This window comes from Heptranchias perlo, chromosome 16 (assembly GCF_035084215.1).
Source record: "Heptranchias perlo isolate sHepPer1 chromosome 16, sHepPer1.hap1, whole genome shotgun sequence".
NCBI lineage: Eukaryota > Metazoa > Chordata > Chondrichthyes > Hexanchiformes > Hexanchidae > Heptranchias > Heptranchias perlo.
The window spans coordinates 18976901-18995353 of record NC_090340.1 but is presented as its reverse complement, the minus strand read 5'-3'; the positions used below and the strand labels follow the sequence as shown (position 1 = coordinate 18995353).

The 18453-nt window shown below is 42.5% G+C and overlaps 1 protein-coding gene across 2 annotated transcripts; it reads right to left on the bottom strand.

Moving 5' to 3' along the window:
- Positions 1-1862: 1862 nt before the first annotated feature.
- LOC137333273 (E3 ubiquitin-protein ligase RNF144A-like) lies at positions 1863-17721 on the bottom strand. Of its 2 annotated transcripts, XR_010965833.1 has the most exons (5): positions 17641-17721; positions 15064-15165; positions 5021-5097; positions 3751-3900; positions 1863-2672 (listed from the first exon to the last, which is right to left on the bottom strand). XR_010965833.1 is itself a non-coding variant. In XM_067997437.1 (4 exons), the coding sequence occupies exons 1-4, from the start codon at positions 7552-7554 to the stop codon at positions 2103-2105; spliced, it is 867 nt and encodes a 288-aa protein (XP_067853538.1). In that variant the 5' UTR covers positions 7555-7570; the 3' UTR covers positions 1863-2102. The 2 variants fall into 2 exon arrangements, 1 of the variants encoding a protein (XP_067853538.1); XM_067997437.1 differs by lacking the exons at positions 15064-15165; positions 17641-17721 and adding an exon at positions 7485-7570.
- Between the last annotated feature and the right edge of the window lie 732 nt (positions 17722-18453).

Below are 18453 nucleotides of genomic sequence, written 5' to 3'. Positions count from 1 at the left end.
AAATGCGCAAACACATGGCAGATGAAATTTAACGCAGAGAAATGTGAAGTGACGCACTTTGGTAGGAAGAATGAGGAGAGGCAATATAAACTAAATGACACAATTTTAAAGGGGGTGCAGGAACAGAGAGGCCTGGGGATGCACATACACAAATCTTTGAAGGTGGCAGGACAAGTCAAGAAGGCGTTAAAAAAGCATATGGGATCCTGGGCTTTATTAATAGAGACAGAGTACAAAAGCAAGGAAGTTATGCTACACCTTTATAAAACACTGGTTAGGCCTCAGCTGGGAGTAACGTGTTCAATTCTGGGCACTACACTTTAGGAAGGATGTCAAGGCCTTAGAGAGGGTGCAGAAGACATTTACTAGAATGGTACCAGGGATGAAAGACTTCAGTTATGTGGAGACACAAGAGAAACTGGGGTTGTTCTCCTTAGAACAGAGAAGGTTAAGGGGAGATTTGATAGGTGTTCAAAATCATGAAGGGTTTTGATACAGTAAATAAGGAGAAACTGTTTCCAGTGGCAGAAGGGTCAGTGACCAGAGGACACAGATTTAAGGTATTTGGTAAAAGAACCAGAGGCGGCATGAGGAAAAGAAAATTTATGCAGCGAGTTGTTATGATCTGGAATGCACGGCCTGAAGGGGTGGTGGAAGCAGATTCAATAACTTTCAAAAGGGAATTGGATAAATACTTGAAGGGGAATAATTTGCAGGGCTATGGGACTAATTGGATAGCTCTTTCAAAGAGCCGGCACAGGCATAATGGGCCGAACGGCCTCCTTCTGTGCTGTATCATTCTATGATTCTATGACAATGACTATAAAACTAGTGAAAGGTTGTTGAAGCAGAAGAGGACAGAATAGAAAAGCCCATCCAGCTCGCACCTTCTATAGACTACATACGATTTGCCCGATCATAAATTCTACCCTGCTTAATAGCCCAAAGAGAAATTCCACAAAGTATCTCCCTGATGCCCAAAGCAGCACAATGAAACTCCAGCATGTTCATTCAAATTGTTTAAGGGGGTCACAATTAAAAGAGGGGCAAGAATTCTTTTCAACTGAAAAATTTTAAAAAGCCCGAGAATGGGAAAGAAAGAAAGAGCAGCAGAGACAAAATTGAAGAGCTGTAGAGTTGAGCTTGCTTTTGGTCAGCCAGTGTCTGATGTGCATGGAATCTCATCACCATGTTTAAATCTCCAAACAAGAGAAATCCACTATGGAATGTATAGTCTGGTTCTGAACATCTATCTCCAGGCATGTCATCTGGATCCTTTCTGACCCCATAGAGACCCTGCTTACCTCTCTCCCCTCCTCCTGAGGACACACAATAGGTGGTCACTAGGCAAACGTGGGTTCGAACCCTCCACAAACATGGAGGGTTCGAACAGAAATTCCTCATGAGCAGCGTGGTGAGCAGGACAGCTCACTAAAACTGTGCAAGTGCATTGTCACCATCCTCTTGACCAGAACACACATTGCACTGCACTGAATAGTGGTTTACCACCAGTTAGAGATATGGAGTTTCAGCAGCAGCTGCTGGCCTCTATATAACCCAGTCATGGTAGACAATGAGTCCTGGATATATGACCATCAATTTTACAATGGACATCAGCTTTCAGCATGGTGGAAGGATCTACACAGTAGCAGCCTGTATGGTGCGGGCCACCCTATTGTTCTAGACATCCAAGGTCCAAGCCATGTAACAGGCTTCACTGACTGCTTAATTGAGGGCCTTATGTGATGACGTTTGGCAAAGCGGCCTGTCCGACATCTTTTCTGGAGCACTGAGTGACAGGTGGGTGGAGGCTGCCCCCCCCCCCCAACCCCCCAACCCCCCTCATCCCCCTTGCAGCTGCTTCTTTTTTTCTTTCTAGGCCTATGAATGAGGAATGGCCACTTAGGAAAGGGAATAGGGGGACTTCTGGCTGGAAAGTATCCAAACAAGAGTCAAGAGCATCAGGGGGTGGGGAAAAGAATATTAAAAAAAAAAATCTGTAAAAGGTAGCAAGGGATAAAGATTACTCCTGGCTGTCACATCATATGAAGTTTCTACTCGATCAATGGAGATGTCAAACAGGAGCTTCTGAAACACAAGGTTTAAAAAGTGACACACGAGTTTTCATTTCTTTGCTGCTCTGGGCGAACGGCATCTCTTTCTGCTGATTGCAACCGACGTAAATTGTGAGCCAGTATTCGAAGTGCATCCTCATCCTGCAGGTTACGTCTTTTACTGTAGGCCATCTTGCCTGTCAGCTTTTGCCTTTCAACTATAGGGCAAAGTGTTAAACCAGCTGGTCTTTCTCTATGACATCCATTTAACTCAAGGCACCGGTAACAAAATACATGATTGCAATTCGGACACAATACACTTGGGCAGCCTTTCCTGCAGTGCTCTGCTAATACCTCACAGTTGGGGCAGGCCCGCACTTTGGGACATCCATACACTACACTAGCCTTGTCTTCGATTGTACTGCAGCCCAGAAGCAGTGCGGTCAGACTGCAGGATTCATTACCACAGCTGTCACTCTGCACATCAGTACTCTTCCACTCCCTCACACAGTCCCAGCAGAACTGAAAGACTTTCTTCGATCTTTCTGAGCAAGGCAGACACTGAACACACAGCTTCTCCAGATCCATTCTTTGTACATAGAGACTGCAGTCTGGACACTGAGGGACAAAATAAGAAAATGGATTAGTGACACAAATGTATCTATTATGTTAGGGGTGTGAATTGGGGGAAAATGCGTTTAGAACTGAAAAATTAAGAACTGTATCTTTTACATTTTGGCTTGGTTTCCTCAGCTCGACATCTCCTGTTTCACCACACAGGACTACTCCACATTAGCCCACTGATCCCGTTCCTGATTTTGGCATCATGGATTACAGATTTCTCTGCTATTGTGCTAATTATTGATAGGAACACAGGAGCAGAAGTGGGCCATACAGCCTCTCGAGCCTGTTCTGCCATTCAGTTAGATCATGGCTGATCTGTACCTCAATTCCATTTACCCACCTTAGCTTTATATCCTAGATATCCTTACCTAATAAAATCTAGCGATCTCAGTCTTGAAAGCTCCAATTGTCCCAGCATCCACAGCCTTTTGGAGGAGAGTGTTTCAGATTTCTATTCCAACTGGAACAGTTTGATGTCCTTTACACTTCCAAAAACTGCTTAACCCTCCATGAGAGCAGGAAATAGGTCATGTAATCCCTATTAGCAAGCTCACTTGAATTTTTCTGGTTAGTTTCGCTGATTCTAACTGGTTGTGGGCTAGGGATAGGTAAATTCCCCCTCGTCAGGTCGAGCTGCCCCCTCAGAGTTAGCTGGTTTTACTCACTGCCCCCGTGTCTCTTTGTCCTTGTGTGTAACCAGCCAGCGAGAGAGGATTGTCCATCAAACATCTTTTCCATTCAGTGATTTCCCAGTATACAAGACCAGCTCCCTCTCCTCCACTCTTTGGGTGTGGATTAAAAGTATCTCCCGCTATTAACAGGACTAGAGGCCACCCTGGCTTAATGGGCCTAGGACGAGACAATTGACCCTCATTGTCTCAGTGTGAAGTAGACTGTAGGCCATAACATTCCACAAACTAACTCATCTAACTTTAATAAACAGCTACAATGCCTGCAGCTTTATTTTAAAGCTGTATGAATTCACTTGGCTTTAAAACACAAACATACCTCCATTCTAAATAATTTCTGTGAAGAAAAAAGATTAAAAAATCCTAAAACACACGACAATTACCTTTTGGTACAACTCCGCCTTTGGTGTCATAATCCTGCCAAGCTGCTCTTCACAAGGTCCGCATTCCCCCTTGCTCAACCGGGCAAGTTGCCGCACTTCCTGCCAGGGCCACTCCTTTGCACACTTGGGGCAATTAAACGTGAACCGACCCTACAAAGAATCAACTGTTGGATTAAAAGGTGCTGCATCCCATCGTTCTTAGTTCATCCAGGCCCAAATGGTCAAAAATGAAACGCTACCAGAACTCAAATTCTTGTAACTATCTTCTGTGCACCACTTATGATGAGAGATAGATAACGAATACACCAGGTTAAGATGTAGACTGAACTAATCCAGGGTCTCACATTTTATTGTATACAGAGCAATGGAAACCTTAAGAATTACGGGCTGGAATCTAATGGAGCTGTTCAGACAATTCATAGAGAATGTACATCAGGAGGTGTAATCTGACTGAGGTACTCAGAGCCCTTACATATTTAAAAGGCAAGAACATCTCATGGCATATCACCTGCTGCAGTCATTATTTTGCTATCAATATGGAATGGGTGTGAGGAGGTATATTTGAAAGAAAGATGAATGAACTTGCATTTAAATAGCACCCTTCATGTCCTCAGGAAGTTAACAATTTTGTTGCAGCGACTGGCCTTTCTATGATGCAATATTGAGGAAGGATACATCGAGTACAAGGAGCTCAGCAAAGCAGCGACCAGGTACCAGGTACCAACAAAGCTTCAGAAGACTAGCCTGCAGTCCCACAGGTTATATTTTGAAAGTACCCGCTCACACTTGTTTTGCGAGTGCGCGTACAGTTAATATCTTGGCACCACATTATGGGATAGTTTATTAACAATGTTGCATTGTTTCCAGTTATATTGCAGCTGAAATGCATCACTAGCAATGCAATACAAGGTTCTAAGTAATCTTAGGCATGGAATATTAATCCTCCTAGGAGAACATTTCAATTGGCATATCAGTGGTCCTGATGGAGTTGCTGTCTATCTTCCCCAACATTGAAAATATTGGACTGAATGAGACTACATACTTGACCCATTCCCTCTCTAATCCGTGCCCTGGTTTCGTCCATACTTTGGCAATTTACTCCAAGGCCATAAAGATGACTGAAGGGGATGTGGAGAAATGAAGTGGTGAACTAGGGCAAAACAAGTCGTTTTCCCTTCTATCATCTACCCTCTCCACTGTAACAGACCAGCCTTGAAGCTGCAAGTCCATGTGTCCAGCACTTGAAATGAATTCTGACCTATGAACTCACCTCATTTAGAAGTGCCTTACACCATTCATTCAGACCCTTGGACCTTACCAAATGGCCGCAGGATGCCTTGTGTCCTCCTACAAAACAGAACAGACGTAGCTTGAAATAAATAAATAATTCATAATTAATTAAAACACTTGAAAATCTGAGCACTGAACTTCGAACTGAAATCAGCTGGAAGCTGCTTAGCTGAAAATAGTAAAGCCTAAATTTTCATTCAGATGTAGTCAGACATCCACAGTTCCTTTGCCTTAACCAGTCTCATTGCAAACTCTTCATAAACAATGTGACTATTTGGATATGTTGGCTGTCGGTACTTGGGGCCATTCAGCGATGCCATAGAGAGCCAAGTTAGGAATCTTCCCTCTGATTTCCTCTTCCTCTTCCCTTCTCCCCACTATTAAGGCCCAATGCAGTCTCCAGTCAGCACATCTCTACTAAACTGAAACTTGTATTTTTTGCTTACCAGTGATGGGGAGGGGAGGGGGGGGGAAAGAGTGGCATAGCAACAGGCACACTATTGGGACTACTATCATTTCTAATTTGCTTTGATTCAGAAACTCAATGCAAGTTGGTCAGATTTGCAGCCAATACCATACGGGAGGGGCACTGGAATAGGAAGAGGCAGCTCAAAGTACAGAATGATTTGAAGAAAATACGTGTGTGGGCAGCACAATAACAGAAGGAATTTAGTGCAAATGAGTATAAAGTGCTGCACACAAGGAAAATGGGTGGTGTATGTACAGCATAAAGGGTGTTGAAATAGCCACGGGTGACGTTGAAAGAGACATAGGAATCTTAGCAGACTTGATGCTCAACATGTCTAACCAATGCAGAGCAGCAGTCAACAAAGCCAATAGAATGTTGAACTACGTAGCCAAAACAGTAGAATACAAGTCAAAGAAAATCATGACTAAACTGTTCAGTTTTGGTCAGCGAGACATTCAAGCACTGGATCCATTGCAGAAAGAGCAATGAGGCTGATCCCTAGTGTTGATGGTCTGAATTATGAAGAAAGCCTGGAGAATCCTGGGCTTTTCTATCCATGAGGAGACATGCGAGAGATGACCTTGAAGCAGCAGACAAAATATTTAATGGAATGAAAAAAAAGATAGGTTAGGAATATTATTTTAAACTAATTTGAGGGTAGTACAAGGAGCCAGAGGTTCAAACTAGTAAATTTAGAACTGCTCAGAAATTTCTTCACACAAAAAGGTGATCAACACTTGAAAAAGGACTGCCAGATAGATCAGCGAAGGTAACAACCCTGGGATTCATTTAAGGAGCAATTGAATGCTGGAATAGGGGGACTTTAGGGTCTTTCTGGAGTCTTCAGGGAGCAGGAAGACATGCTCCCAATGTTGCTAATTATTCACTGAGCACCTCCCCACTCAATGCAACTTAGATTTTGTAGAGAAAGGGAGAGAGATAGACAGAAGGACACTGGGGGTAGATGGAGAGGCAGTCCCTCAGCCTGACACAGCTGCTTATGGAGATTGCAGTGTAAAGTAAAATCCCAGATTACAAATTCCTTCTTCAGGGCTCCCTGTATCTGAAGCTATGTATCCCCTATAATGAATAAAGCTGATCAGTCTGATTACACACTGAACTACGGCATCACACATCATGTCACTATGATCTAGGATACATGATCACGTTACTGCATTCTGCCCCCTTCACAAACTCTGCAAAGCACATCATGTTACCAAGCAAAAGTGTCCCTTTAAATATTTCCAAAAAAAAATGACAGACCAAGCTGGAAGTTAGAAATGAGTCACATCCATTATGGCAAAATAAGTTATAAAATGAGCACTGTTAGCACCCATCAGAAGCTGGATGCACTTATTTTAAACTGTTTCTTTTCCGGGGAGATATTTTTGATTAAGTCCCACTCCAGTAAGTTTACTCCATCCATCTAAGTTGACCAACTTGCAACCAAAAGGACAAACACAGAGCATACTGCCAGATTGCCCCAATGCTTTCTCAAACCTACTTTTAGGAGTTGCCAAGGACAGTCAAAACAGAATTCTTCCTTTCAAGTATCTCTCTTCCCCCTGCCTCCCAAGCCCCACCATTAAGGCCTCCACTCAACACAGCTCAGGTTGGGAACTAAGCAGCACAGAAGCTATGTCCATTCCCGTTACATGGCAATAACTGTTAGTGAGCTAAGTATGCGGCATCAGGAAAGCAGTATACTTATCACACATAATTAACTATTAGTTTGATGTAAGCAACCACTTATCAGAATACACAGGCATGAGCTCATTTAAAAATAGAGTCTCCTATTGTACAATTCTTTTCCTACTCCACTTTGTGGGATGATCATTCCTGTCACTCTTGTTGCAAACAAGTCCGGGGAGTATTTTTTCTTTAAAATATATATTACCAACTGTCACAAAAAACATGCAAGGCAAACCTTACAATTAGCAACTCAGTTCTAGACCATCTGCAGAGTAGTTTTTACCTGTCTCCAAACTGGCTGCAGTGACAAACTGAAATCTTTTACTAGCTGGTTCATAAACGATGATTTCCATTCTCTTGATGCTGCTGCTAAATTTAAAATGTCGAATGTTTGTTCAGTGGTCACTGCTTCAAATTCCCCAAACTCACTTTCGTTCCTTTGCAGTTTCATTCTGACTCAATGCCCTGCATTTAAAGGGACACTGTTGCCTGATGAAGGCATCATGCAAGATATTCCACTAAGACTGTGAACAGAGCCCAAAAATAATCAGTAATTTTATATCATGCCATTACACTGTTGATAACGATGACCATTCCAAACTGTAAAACACCAAGTAACTAATAATCTAAATTAGGTACAATTAAAACTCACTATCACAGCACAAACTTCATCTGGTATTTAAGCAAAGTGTTCAAGATTATTTTAGGATCTTGGGCATGATACATTCCCTGATTCATGGCAATAGAGCAATAAGTTTTGTTGCTTTATTATTTTGTAAGTGTCAAAAATGTTTTTTAGATCAATAATTCTGGACTTCCTTTGCTTGGAGTTTCCCCAAACTCACTGATTCTCTTTCAGTTTCACTCTCACTCAATGCCCTCAGTCAGGCCAACTGCAGAAAAGGAGTACTTACACCTGCTGAGAATGCTGCGTGCTCATTGTATTCCCTAGTAATCAATTGCAACCTTTTGTCTAATTAAACTTGAGTTTATAAAATGTCAATTAATTCATCTTGCTGGGTTAATATTACTACACATCAGCATGTTGTAACCCTCACTTCCTATACAGCGTCTTTGACATTGTGAATCACCCAGGCACCTTATAATGGAATTGGACACCAAGAAAAAAAAAATGGGGGCAGAGGTTATAAATTTATTGTAAGATTTCTACACCAGAAATCAGTGGCCCTTTAAAAGCAATGAAGTCCCCCTTTTTTAAAAACTGTCATCGCATCCAGCTGAGAGGACATTGAGTCAGGGTGAAAGCACTGTTGGAAGAGGTGGTTGAAGAAATAAGTTTTTAGAATCGTGCAGCACAGAAAGAGGCCATTTGGCCCATTGTGCCTGTGCCAGCTCTATCCAATTAGTCCCATTCCCCTGCTCTTTCCTCATAGCCCTGCATTTTTTTTCCTTTTCAAGTATACATGCAATTACCTTTTGAAAGTTACTACTGAATCTGCTTCCACCACCCTTTCAAGCAGTGCATTCCAGATCATAACTCACTGTAAAAAAAAATCTCTCAGCTCCTCTCTGGTTCTTTTGCCAATTATCTTATTTTGGGAAGGCTTTTGAAATTAGGGAGCGATGTAGCAAGGTGGAAGGGCTTAGGAAGAGAATTCCAGAGTACAGGAGAATGACAGTTCCACCTGTGAACTTAGATTTTTTACGAGCAACAAAAACTCACGGAAAACTGCAGTCACAAAAAACAGAACCAAGGTTGGAATATTGTGGGGTGCTTAAATGAAACAGTATATTAATTTAATTCTAAACTTAGCCCGAGTTAATTGGTTATAACCTTGTTCCGCTAGTTATATCAACACAATCCGGGTGGAATCAGCTGAACCAGTGCAAAAGAACGGGGAATCTTAAACATGAATTACGACCAAGACCACTTACATTCATGTTTTCCATGATCTTTTCATTCCATTCGGCCCATCGTGCCTGTGCCAGCTCCATGGAAGAACTATTCAAATAGTCTCATTCCCCCACTCTTTCCCCCATAGCCCAGTATTTTTTTCCCCCTTCAAGTATTTATCCAATTCCAGTTACTATTGAATCTGCATCCACCACCCAATCAGGCAGTGCATTACAGATCATTACAACCCGCTGCGTAAAAAAAAGTTTCCTCATTTTGCCTCTGGTTCTTTTGCCGATCACCTTGAATCTATCGCCTCTGATTATCGGCTCTTCTGCCACTGGAAACTGTTTCTCCTTATTTACTCTGTCAAAACTGTTCATGATTTGAACACCTATCAAATCTCCCCTTAATCTTCTCTGCTCTAAAGGAGAACAACCCCAGCTTCTCCAGTCTCTCCACATCACTGAAGTCCCTCATCATAGAATCATAGAATCATAGAAGTTACAACATGGAAACAGGCCCTTCGGCCCAACATGTCCATGTCGCCCAGTTTATACCACTAAGCTAGTCCCAATTGCCTGCACTTGGACCATATCCCTCGATTCCCATCTTCCCCATGTAACTGTCCAAATGCTTTTTAAAAGACAAAATTGTACCCGCCTCTACTACTGCCTCTGGCAGCTCGTTCCAGACACTCACCACCCTTTGAGTGAAAAAATTGCCCCTCTGGATCCTTTTGTATCTCTCCCCTCTCACCTTAAATCTGTGCCCCCTCGTTATAGACTCCCCTACCTTTGGGAAAAGATTTTGACTATCGACCTTATCTATGCCCCTCATTATTTTATAGACTTCGATAAGATCACCCCTTAACCTCCTGCTCTCCAGGGAATAAAGTCCCAGTCTGTCTAACCTCTCCCTGTAAGTCAAACCATCAAGTCCCGGTAGCATCCTAGTAAATCTTTTCTGCACTCTTTCTAGTTTAATAATATCCTTTCTATAATAGGGTGACCAGAACTGTACACAGTACTCCAAGTGTGGCCTCACCAATGCCCTGTACAACTTCAACAAGACATCCCAACTCCTGCATTCAATGTTCTGACCAATGAAACCAAGCATGCCGAATGCCTTCTTCACCACCCTATCCACCTGTGACTCCACTTTCAAGGAGCTATGAATCTGTACTCCTAGATCTCTTTGTTCTATAACTCTCCCCAACGCCCTACCATTAACGGAGTAGGTCCTGGCCCGATTCGATCTACCAAAATGCATCACCTCACATTTATCTAAATTAAACTCCATCTGCCATTCATCGGCCCACTGGCCCAATTTATCAAGATCCCGTTGCAATCCTAGATAACCTTCTTCACTGTCCACAATGCCACCAATCTTGGTGTCATCTGCAAACTTACTAACCATGCCTCCTAAATTCTCATCCAAATCATTAATATAAATAACAAATAACAGCGGACCCAGCACCGATCCCTGAGGCACACCGCTGGACACAGGCATCCAGTTTGAAAAACAACCCTCGACAACCACCCTCTGTCTTCTGTCGTCAAGCCAATTTTGTATCCAATTGGCTACCTCACCTTGGATCCCATGAGATTTAACCTTATGTAACAACCTACCATGCGGTACCTTGTCAAATGCTTTGCTGAAGTCCATGTAGACCACGTCTACTGCACAGCCCTCATCTATCTTCTTGGTTACCCCTTCAAAAAACTCAATCAAATTCGTGAGACATGATTTTCCTCTCACAAAACCATGCTGACTGTTCCTAATTAGTCCCTGCCTCTCCAAATGCCTGTAGATCCTGTCCCTCAGAATACCCTCTAACAACTTACCCACTACAGATGTCAGGCTCACTGGTCTGTAGTTCCCAGGCTTTTCCCTGCCGCCCTTCTTAAACAAAGGCACAACATTTGCTACCCTCCAATCTTCAGGCACCTCACCTGTAGCGGTGGATGATTCAAATATCTCTGCTAGGGGACCCGCAATTTCCTCCCTAACCTCCCATAACGTCCTGGGATACATTTCATCAGGTCCCGGAGATTTATCTACCTTGATGCGCGTTAAGACTTCCAGCACCTCCCTCTCTGTAATATGTACACTCCTCAAGACATCACTATTTATTTCCCCAAGTTCCCTAACATCCATGCCTTTCTCAACCGTAAATACCGATGTGAAATATTCATTCAGGATCTCACCCATCTCTTGTGGTTCCGCACATAGATGACCTTGTTGATCCTTAAGAGGCCCTACTCTCTCCCTAGTTACCCTTTTGCCCTTTATGTATTTGTAGAAGCTCTTTGGATTCACCTTTGCCTGATCTGCCAAAGCAATCTCATATCCCCTTTTTGCCCTCCTGATTTCTCTCTTAACTCTACTCCGGCAATCTCTATACTCTTCAAGGGATTCACTTGATCCCAGCTGCCTATGCATGTCATATGCCTCCTTCTTATTTTTGACTAGTGCCTCAATCTCCCGAGTCATCCAAGGTTCCCTACTTCTACCAGCCTTGCCCTTCACTTTATAAGGAATGTGCTTACCCTGAACCCTGGTTAACACACTTTTGAAAGCCTCCCACTTACCAGACATCCCTTTGCCTGCCAACAGACTCTCCCAATCAACTTCTGAAAGTTCCTGTCTAATACCATCAAAATTGGCCTTTCCCCAATTTAGAATTTTAACTTTTGGGCCAGACCTATCCTTCTCCATAGCTATCTTAAAACTAATGGAATTATGATCACTGGTCCCAAAGTGATCCCTCACTAACACTTCTGTCACCTGCCCTTCCTTATTTCCCAAGAGGAGGTCAAGTTTTGCCCCCTCTCTAGTCGGGCCATCCACATACTGAATGAGAAATTCCTCCTGAATACACTCAACAAATTTCTCTCCATCCAAGCCTTGGTACCATTCTAGTAAATCTCTTCCCTTGACATCCTTCCTAAAGTGTGGTGCCCAGAATTAAACACAATACTCCAGCTGAGGCCTAACCAGTGTTTTATAAAGGTTTAACATCACTTCCTTGCTTTTGTACTTTTTGCTTCTATTAATAAAGCCCAGGATCCCATATGCTTTTCAACAGCCTTCTCGACTTGTCCTGCCACCTTCAAAGATGTGTACATACACCACCAGGTCTCTGCTTCTGCACTCCCTTTAAAATTGTACCATTTAGTTTATATTGTCTTTCCTCATTCTTCCCACCAAAATGTATCACTTCACAGTTCTTTGCTTTAAATTTCATCTGCCATGTCACTAGGCTGTCTATGTCCTCCTGAAGTCTGTTACTATCCTCCACATTGTTTACTACATTTCCGAGTTTCGTGTTAACTGCAAACTTTGAAATTATACCCTTTTATACCCAAGTCCAGGTCATTAATATATATCAAAAAGAGCAGTGGTCCTAATACCGACCCCTGGGGAACACCACTATATACTTCCCTCCAGTCTGAAAAACAAATGTTCACCACTTCCGTTTTCTGTCCCTTAGCCAATTTTGTATCCACACTGCCACTGTCCCTTTAATCCCATGGGCTTTAATTTTGCTAACAAGTCTATTATGTGGTACCTTATCAAATGCCTTTTGAAAGTACATATACATATCAAAGAACTCAATCAAGTTAGTCAATCACTATTTTCCTTCAACAAATCCGTGCAGACTTATCTATTAGCCCATAGCTTTCCAAATGCCAATTAATTTTGTCCTGGATTATTGCCTCAAAGTTTCCCCACCACTGACGTTAGGCTGACTGGCCTGTAATTGCCGGGTTTATCATTCTCCCCTTTTTTGAACAGGGTTTTAACATTTGCAGTCCTCTGGCACCATCCCCATGTCCAAGGAGGATTAGAAGATTGTGGTCAGAGCCTCCACAATTTCCACCCTTACCTCTCTCAGCAACCTAGGATACATCCCATCTAGACAGGGTGACTTTTCTACTTTGAGTGCTGCCATTCTTTTAAGTACCTTTATTTATTTTTATCCTATCCAATGTCGCTACTACTTCCTCCTTTACTGCTACAATGGCAGCATCCTCTTCTCTAGTGAATACCAATGCAAAATATTCATTTAATACCTTAGCCATGCCCTTTGCCTACACAAGATCATCTTTTAGTCCCTCATCGGTCCCACCTTTCCTTTGACTACCTTTTTACTATTTGTGTTTATAAGAGACTTTGGGATCCCTTTTATGTTAGCCGCTAATCTATTCTCGTACTCTCTTTGCCCCTCATTTCCTTTTTTAAAATCTCCTCTGTACTTTCTGTATTATGAACCGTACATTTGTCATAAGCCTTCTTTTTCTGTTTCATTTTAATCTCTGTGGGGGTTAAACTAGATAACCCCTGAAAACAGGCACAGGGAGTGCAGTGTGCAATTAACCTGCGACCGTTCATAGTGATGCACGCAGTATGTTACATTTGTGCTGCCTGCTGTTTTAAATGACTGCTGCGAGCAACCAGCTCTACCTGCGCTGTTGATTTGCTGCACGCATCAGCAGAGGGCCCCGATATCACGAGTGGCTCGCGCTGCTTAAAGGTAGCCTGCACTTCTTAAAGGGGAGGTGCATTGTGGCTGCAAGAAGTGGTGGGAGTCGTTTCAAAACTGAATCTATGCCGTGATACTTTGAAGAATAACTGTGCCTGGGAGAGAGCATGCACCAAGGTTCTCTGATAATCCACTGGAGACCTTGGTGCAAGAGGTGATGAAAAGGAGGGGCATCCTGTATCCACGGAGTTGTTGGGAAGAGCAGGAAGCCCTCCAGACAAATGCTGAAGAGGCAGTGGGAAGGAGTAGGGGAGGAGGTAAATGCCAGGAGCAAAGCTCCAAGAATACAAATGCAGTGCAGGAAGAAGTTCAATGATGTAAAACGAATTGTCAAGGTGAATGAGTTCAAGCTTCGTACCAATTGCAGCACTAGCCTCATCCACTGCTCAATGCACCACATCTCCATAACCCACCTACTCAACTGTTCAAATCATAAGCTTTATCTCACCTGCACACACTGTTGCAAGCCACACACACTGGCAGCTATTCAACCATGACAGCCACATCACTCAAACATCTTGCAGGACACTCACTGACACACTTCCCTCTTTCTTGCAGGAAAAGGTAGCGCACAACAGCAGGCAGCAAGTGGCATTGACTCCATGGTACACGAACCTGCTGTCCTGTCTCAGGATGACAGCATTCCCACTCCCACCCCTGCCACTCCACCAGTGCCCTTGCTGTTGCCCTTCAGCCAGCCAACCCACTCCCTGTAGAGTATTGAAACTTTATCCAAGTATAGGGAACCTCCAAAAACATGTACAAATGCACCAGCAGACAGAAGAAATAATCCAGCAACTAACCTGTAACTCCTGCATGATCCCTTTAAATAGCGTTGGTGGGGATGGGGTCCTTCAGGCCCTTTAAGTAACGTTCAGCTGTGCGAGGTTAAGACAGTGTGTTCGATGGAGTGTGGAGTTCCAAAATAACAGCGGTCCCCTTAAATCAGCTTTGCACCCTGATTCGCATCATAAGTGCAGACCACGCTGGTGGTCGTTCGGCGTGCGCGCAAACCCCTTTACCAAGACGGCGGCCTGCGCACTTCCCGTTGGAATGTGCATACGCATCTCTGACCCCATTCGAGGCTTAGCTGGCCACCTAGCGCCTGAAAAACAGGCGCTAAACAGCCCAATTTCGCTCCGTATATCTTTAGTCATCTTTTACACTGGTTCAAGATTCAATTTGCCCGAATCAGGCTCTGCTCACAAAACTGGCCTCGTCCCCAGGTCAAAATTGCGAGATTCCACCAATTGCGCTGGTTCAGGAAACCTCATCAAATTGCACTCATTTCCTTAGGCACACAGACACTAGTCGGCACATTTTAAAAGTTCTTTCATAATCAAAAAATATTTAATTACTAAGAAACTGACTATTGTACACCAATGAAACTATTAAATTGTTCAGTATAGTTTTTTTTTAAAAAGTCATTTTCAGTATTTTTAAAATCAGGTTACTCACGGGTGGAGGATTGGACACCCTTATTAAAAAGCTGGTACAGCCCATTTTCAGCTGTATTAATAAACCTGCACCTGGTTACCACTCAAATACATCAAGGAATACCTATCAATGGAAAGGAAAAGAAAATAAACGATTACGTTCTTTTAAGCTGTCCGATTGCGCTGGTTCATAAGATCTTATGTTTGTGATTATACAAATTAATTTTAGTATAAACTTGGAGCCTAACCTAGCTATCACAATTTCAAGCATATTTTGGGCATGATTTCCCAATTTCACCCAAAGCAGAAACTCAACCCTCAAGTCTTATTACTGTCTGTAATCTGTTTAACCGGGGAGAACAATGCAGCTACTTTCACTTTGATGGTATAACAAATATATTGTAGAACAAAATTGCCTTGAGTGCTTTATGTCAAAGAATGTTACCATGGAAATAATCCACAAGTGCGAGGCACTTATCCACTCACTGGATTCTCTTTCAGTGAGTGGTGTTACACTTTTATCATGGAGAGTGATTTAGAAGCATATTTTAAATGAAGATCATGCCTCAAAATGCACATTTCTGTACGTTTAAACAGGTTTGCAATCAGCGTCATTTTTTTAAAATTTGCTTATAAATCTTTAAAGAACTCCCCGATGGCTCATTTGGTAAAGAAAGCATGGAACAGAGGGAGGTCCCAGGTTTGATTCCTCGGCAGTGCTGAGTTAGTTGATCTTAGCACTGAGAGTGCTACAATTCACATCTTGTACTTTAATAGCACATTTATCAAAATAAAACTTGCCAGAGGTGGAAAAAATAACTGGACACAGAGCAATAGTGGGAGAAGCATTGGGGTAAAGGCCAAACGCAAGATCGAAGAGGTAGATTTTAAGGGCGCTTCTAAAAAAAGGTAGCATGCTGACTGTTTAGGACGAGCATTCCAAACTATAGGCTCAGACAGCTGAAGGCTGTGCCATTGAAGGTGGTGTGAAGGGAACATCAGCCACCATTCCCACTTCTGGACTTATCAGGGCTGAGTGGTTGGCGTGAGGCTATTGTCAGTTCCTATTGCTTCCCACACCCGCTGGTTGGCCGGTCTGCCATCCTTTTAATTCCTAATGACTCATGAATAAATATAAAATTTATTTTTAAATGTCCAAGCTTCTTACCATACATCAAGTATTAATAAATATTATTTATTTTTAAATGGCGTACCTGAACGGTAGAGACACAAATTAGTTAAGGCATAGATGGCCTCTTCCGCACCAGCCATCAATCTCTCCTTCCCTTTTCCCCCTCTCTCCACCACTCTACTTTCCCTCTTACCAACATCCTGCTGTACTTTTCCACTCTGGCCTCCTGCATTGCAGTCCTCTCTTGCCCTGGTCCAATTATCCTTGCTCTCTAAATTCGCTTGACCTGAAGACTGAACTAGGTCTTGATTCCCACACGTGCAATGCCACAGATCGTCAGCTAACAAATCAATATTTATGGGCTCCCTTTGCTTGAAATTTCCACTGTACACACACACCAGTAGCACTGGCTTCTAACGAATTGCACGGGAAACATGTCTTGATACCTCGCTGCTTACAGGTCATTTTATTCAATTTGGTTGGCTACAGATGGGCTGAAAGATATATTTTGAGCTTTATTACAATGTCAGGTGCATTTGTGTGGACAAACATTGTAATTGATAAAACTGTAAATGGTTGCTGACCCACAGTAATTGAGATGTTCATTTGCCTTTCAGTATACAAGAAACTTGCATTTATACAATGCCTTTCACTACCTCAGAACGTCACAAAGTGCTTTACAGCCAATGAACTACTTTTGATGTGCAATTGTTGTAACATAGGGAAATGCAGCAGCCAATTTGCGTACAGCAAGGAGATAAGTGACCAGATAATCTGCGTTAGTGATATTGGTTGAGGGATAAATGTTGCCAGGACAGAGAATTCCCCAGCTCTTCTTTGAATAGTGCCATGGGATCTTTTACGTCCATCTGAGAGGGCAGAAGGGACCCTCGATTCAGTGTCTCATCCAAAAGACAGCACCTCCGACAATGCAGCACTCCCTCAATACTGCACTGAAGTGTCAACCTAGATTATGTGCTCAAGTTTCGAGTGGGGCTTGAACCCACAACCTTCTGACTGAGGCAAGAGTGCTACCTCTGAGCCAAGATATAAGCTCAGTGCTATGGAAGAGCAGAAAGATTTTGAAGTACACGTTCACAGGACATTAGGATAGTACCTCAAGTTGACAAGACTGAAAAAAGCTAAAGGAATTCTAGGTTTCATCACAAAACGTATAGAATTAAAAGCGAAGAAGTAATTATGAACCTATATAAACCCTTAAGACCTTTGAGTAACACGTGAAGCATTGGGCTCCTCATTATAGGAACAATATTGAAGCTTTAGTGAGGGTACAACACAGATTTACTAGGATGCTGCCTGGATTGAGGAAATACAAATCTGCTTAGAAGCTGCAACATTCTAATTGTCTTAGCAGCTGTTGCAACACAACCTGGCAACACCGATCCAAACACAGAGACCGCTTTCCTATTGCTATGCTATTTTGAAGTAACACTTATAGGTACTTACCTGGGTTTCTGGTGTCTTTTAGACGTCCTCCTATATTTCAGATCTGCCATGTGACAGCCATCCTGTATTATGGCCCTTCATGCTACACCAAGTGTCTCAATTAAAAATAAACTATTCAGGCTGTGGAAATAAATCTCAAGATTAGTGATGTTGCAAAATACAGATAATAAAATTGTTGAATGCTAAATGTGAAGGAATGTTGCCATGGAAACAATACTTAAGTTGTAAATTCCAGGCACTTCTCTGATCACTGGATGCTATTTGAACAAGTGTTTGGAGTGCTGAAAGTTAGAAAAAGGCCTTCACTGTGTAATCACTATCTTTCCCAAAAATTAAATGCCATTTAATGTTTATCTATTTAGTTGCTAAGTGTTGGCAGGTCTCCAAATATTTCTCACCCAACTTTCTCTTCTGCCTCGGCATTCCTGGTATGTTAATGTCGTGGGCCAACCTTATGAATAGTAGGGGATCTCAGCTGATTCCTGGTGGATTAATCTGTCCATTTAGAACCATAACTATCAAATTCTATTCCCTTTTCCTATATAGCCAATTACTACTTAAAGACTCAATTCCCAGGAATTTTCTCCCTTTTACTTCAAGTTAGAACATATTTCGTAATCACCCATTTGCCCAATGAATTTTGTAAAACAGGCACCCACCCGTTACCCCTGTGTGTTCAATATGCTTTTACTCCATCTGGGCCTATTGCTTTGCAAACCCCAAGTGGCTTAGTTGAGTTCTTTTATCATTGTGGTGTCCAAATTATGGCCCGTGAGCTCTGATATGCATCCCATTAAATGTGGTTTCTATTTG

Excerpts from the sequence above, each read along its gene's own strand:
- LOC137333273 (XM_067997437.1), bottom strand. The coding sequence starts at position 7,554 with ATGGAAATCATCGTTTATGAACCAGCTAGTAAAAGATTTCAGTTTGTC. Across the intron at positions 3,901-5,020 it reads GTAAGGCACTTCTAAATGAG|GGTCGGTTCACGTTTAATTG; the intron begins GTGAGTTCATAG and ends GATTCTTTGTAG. Across the intron at positions 2,673-3,750 it reads AGGCGGAGTTGTACCAAAAG|TGTCCAGACTGCAGTCTCTA; the intron begins GTAATTGTCGTG and ends TTTGTCCCTCAG.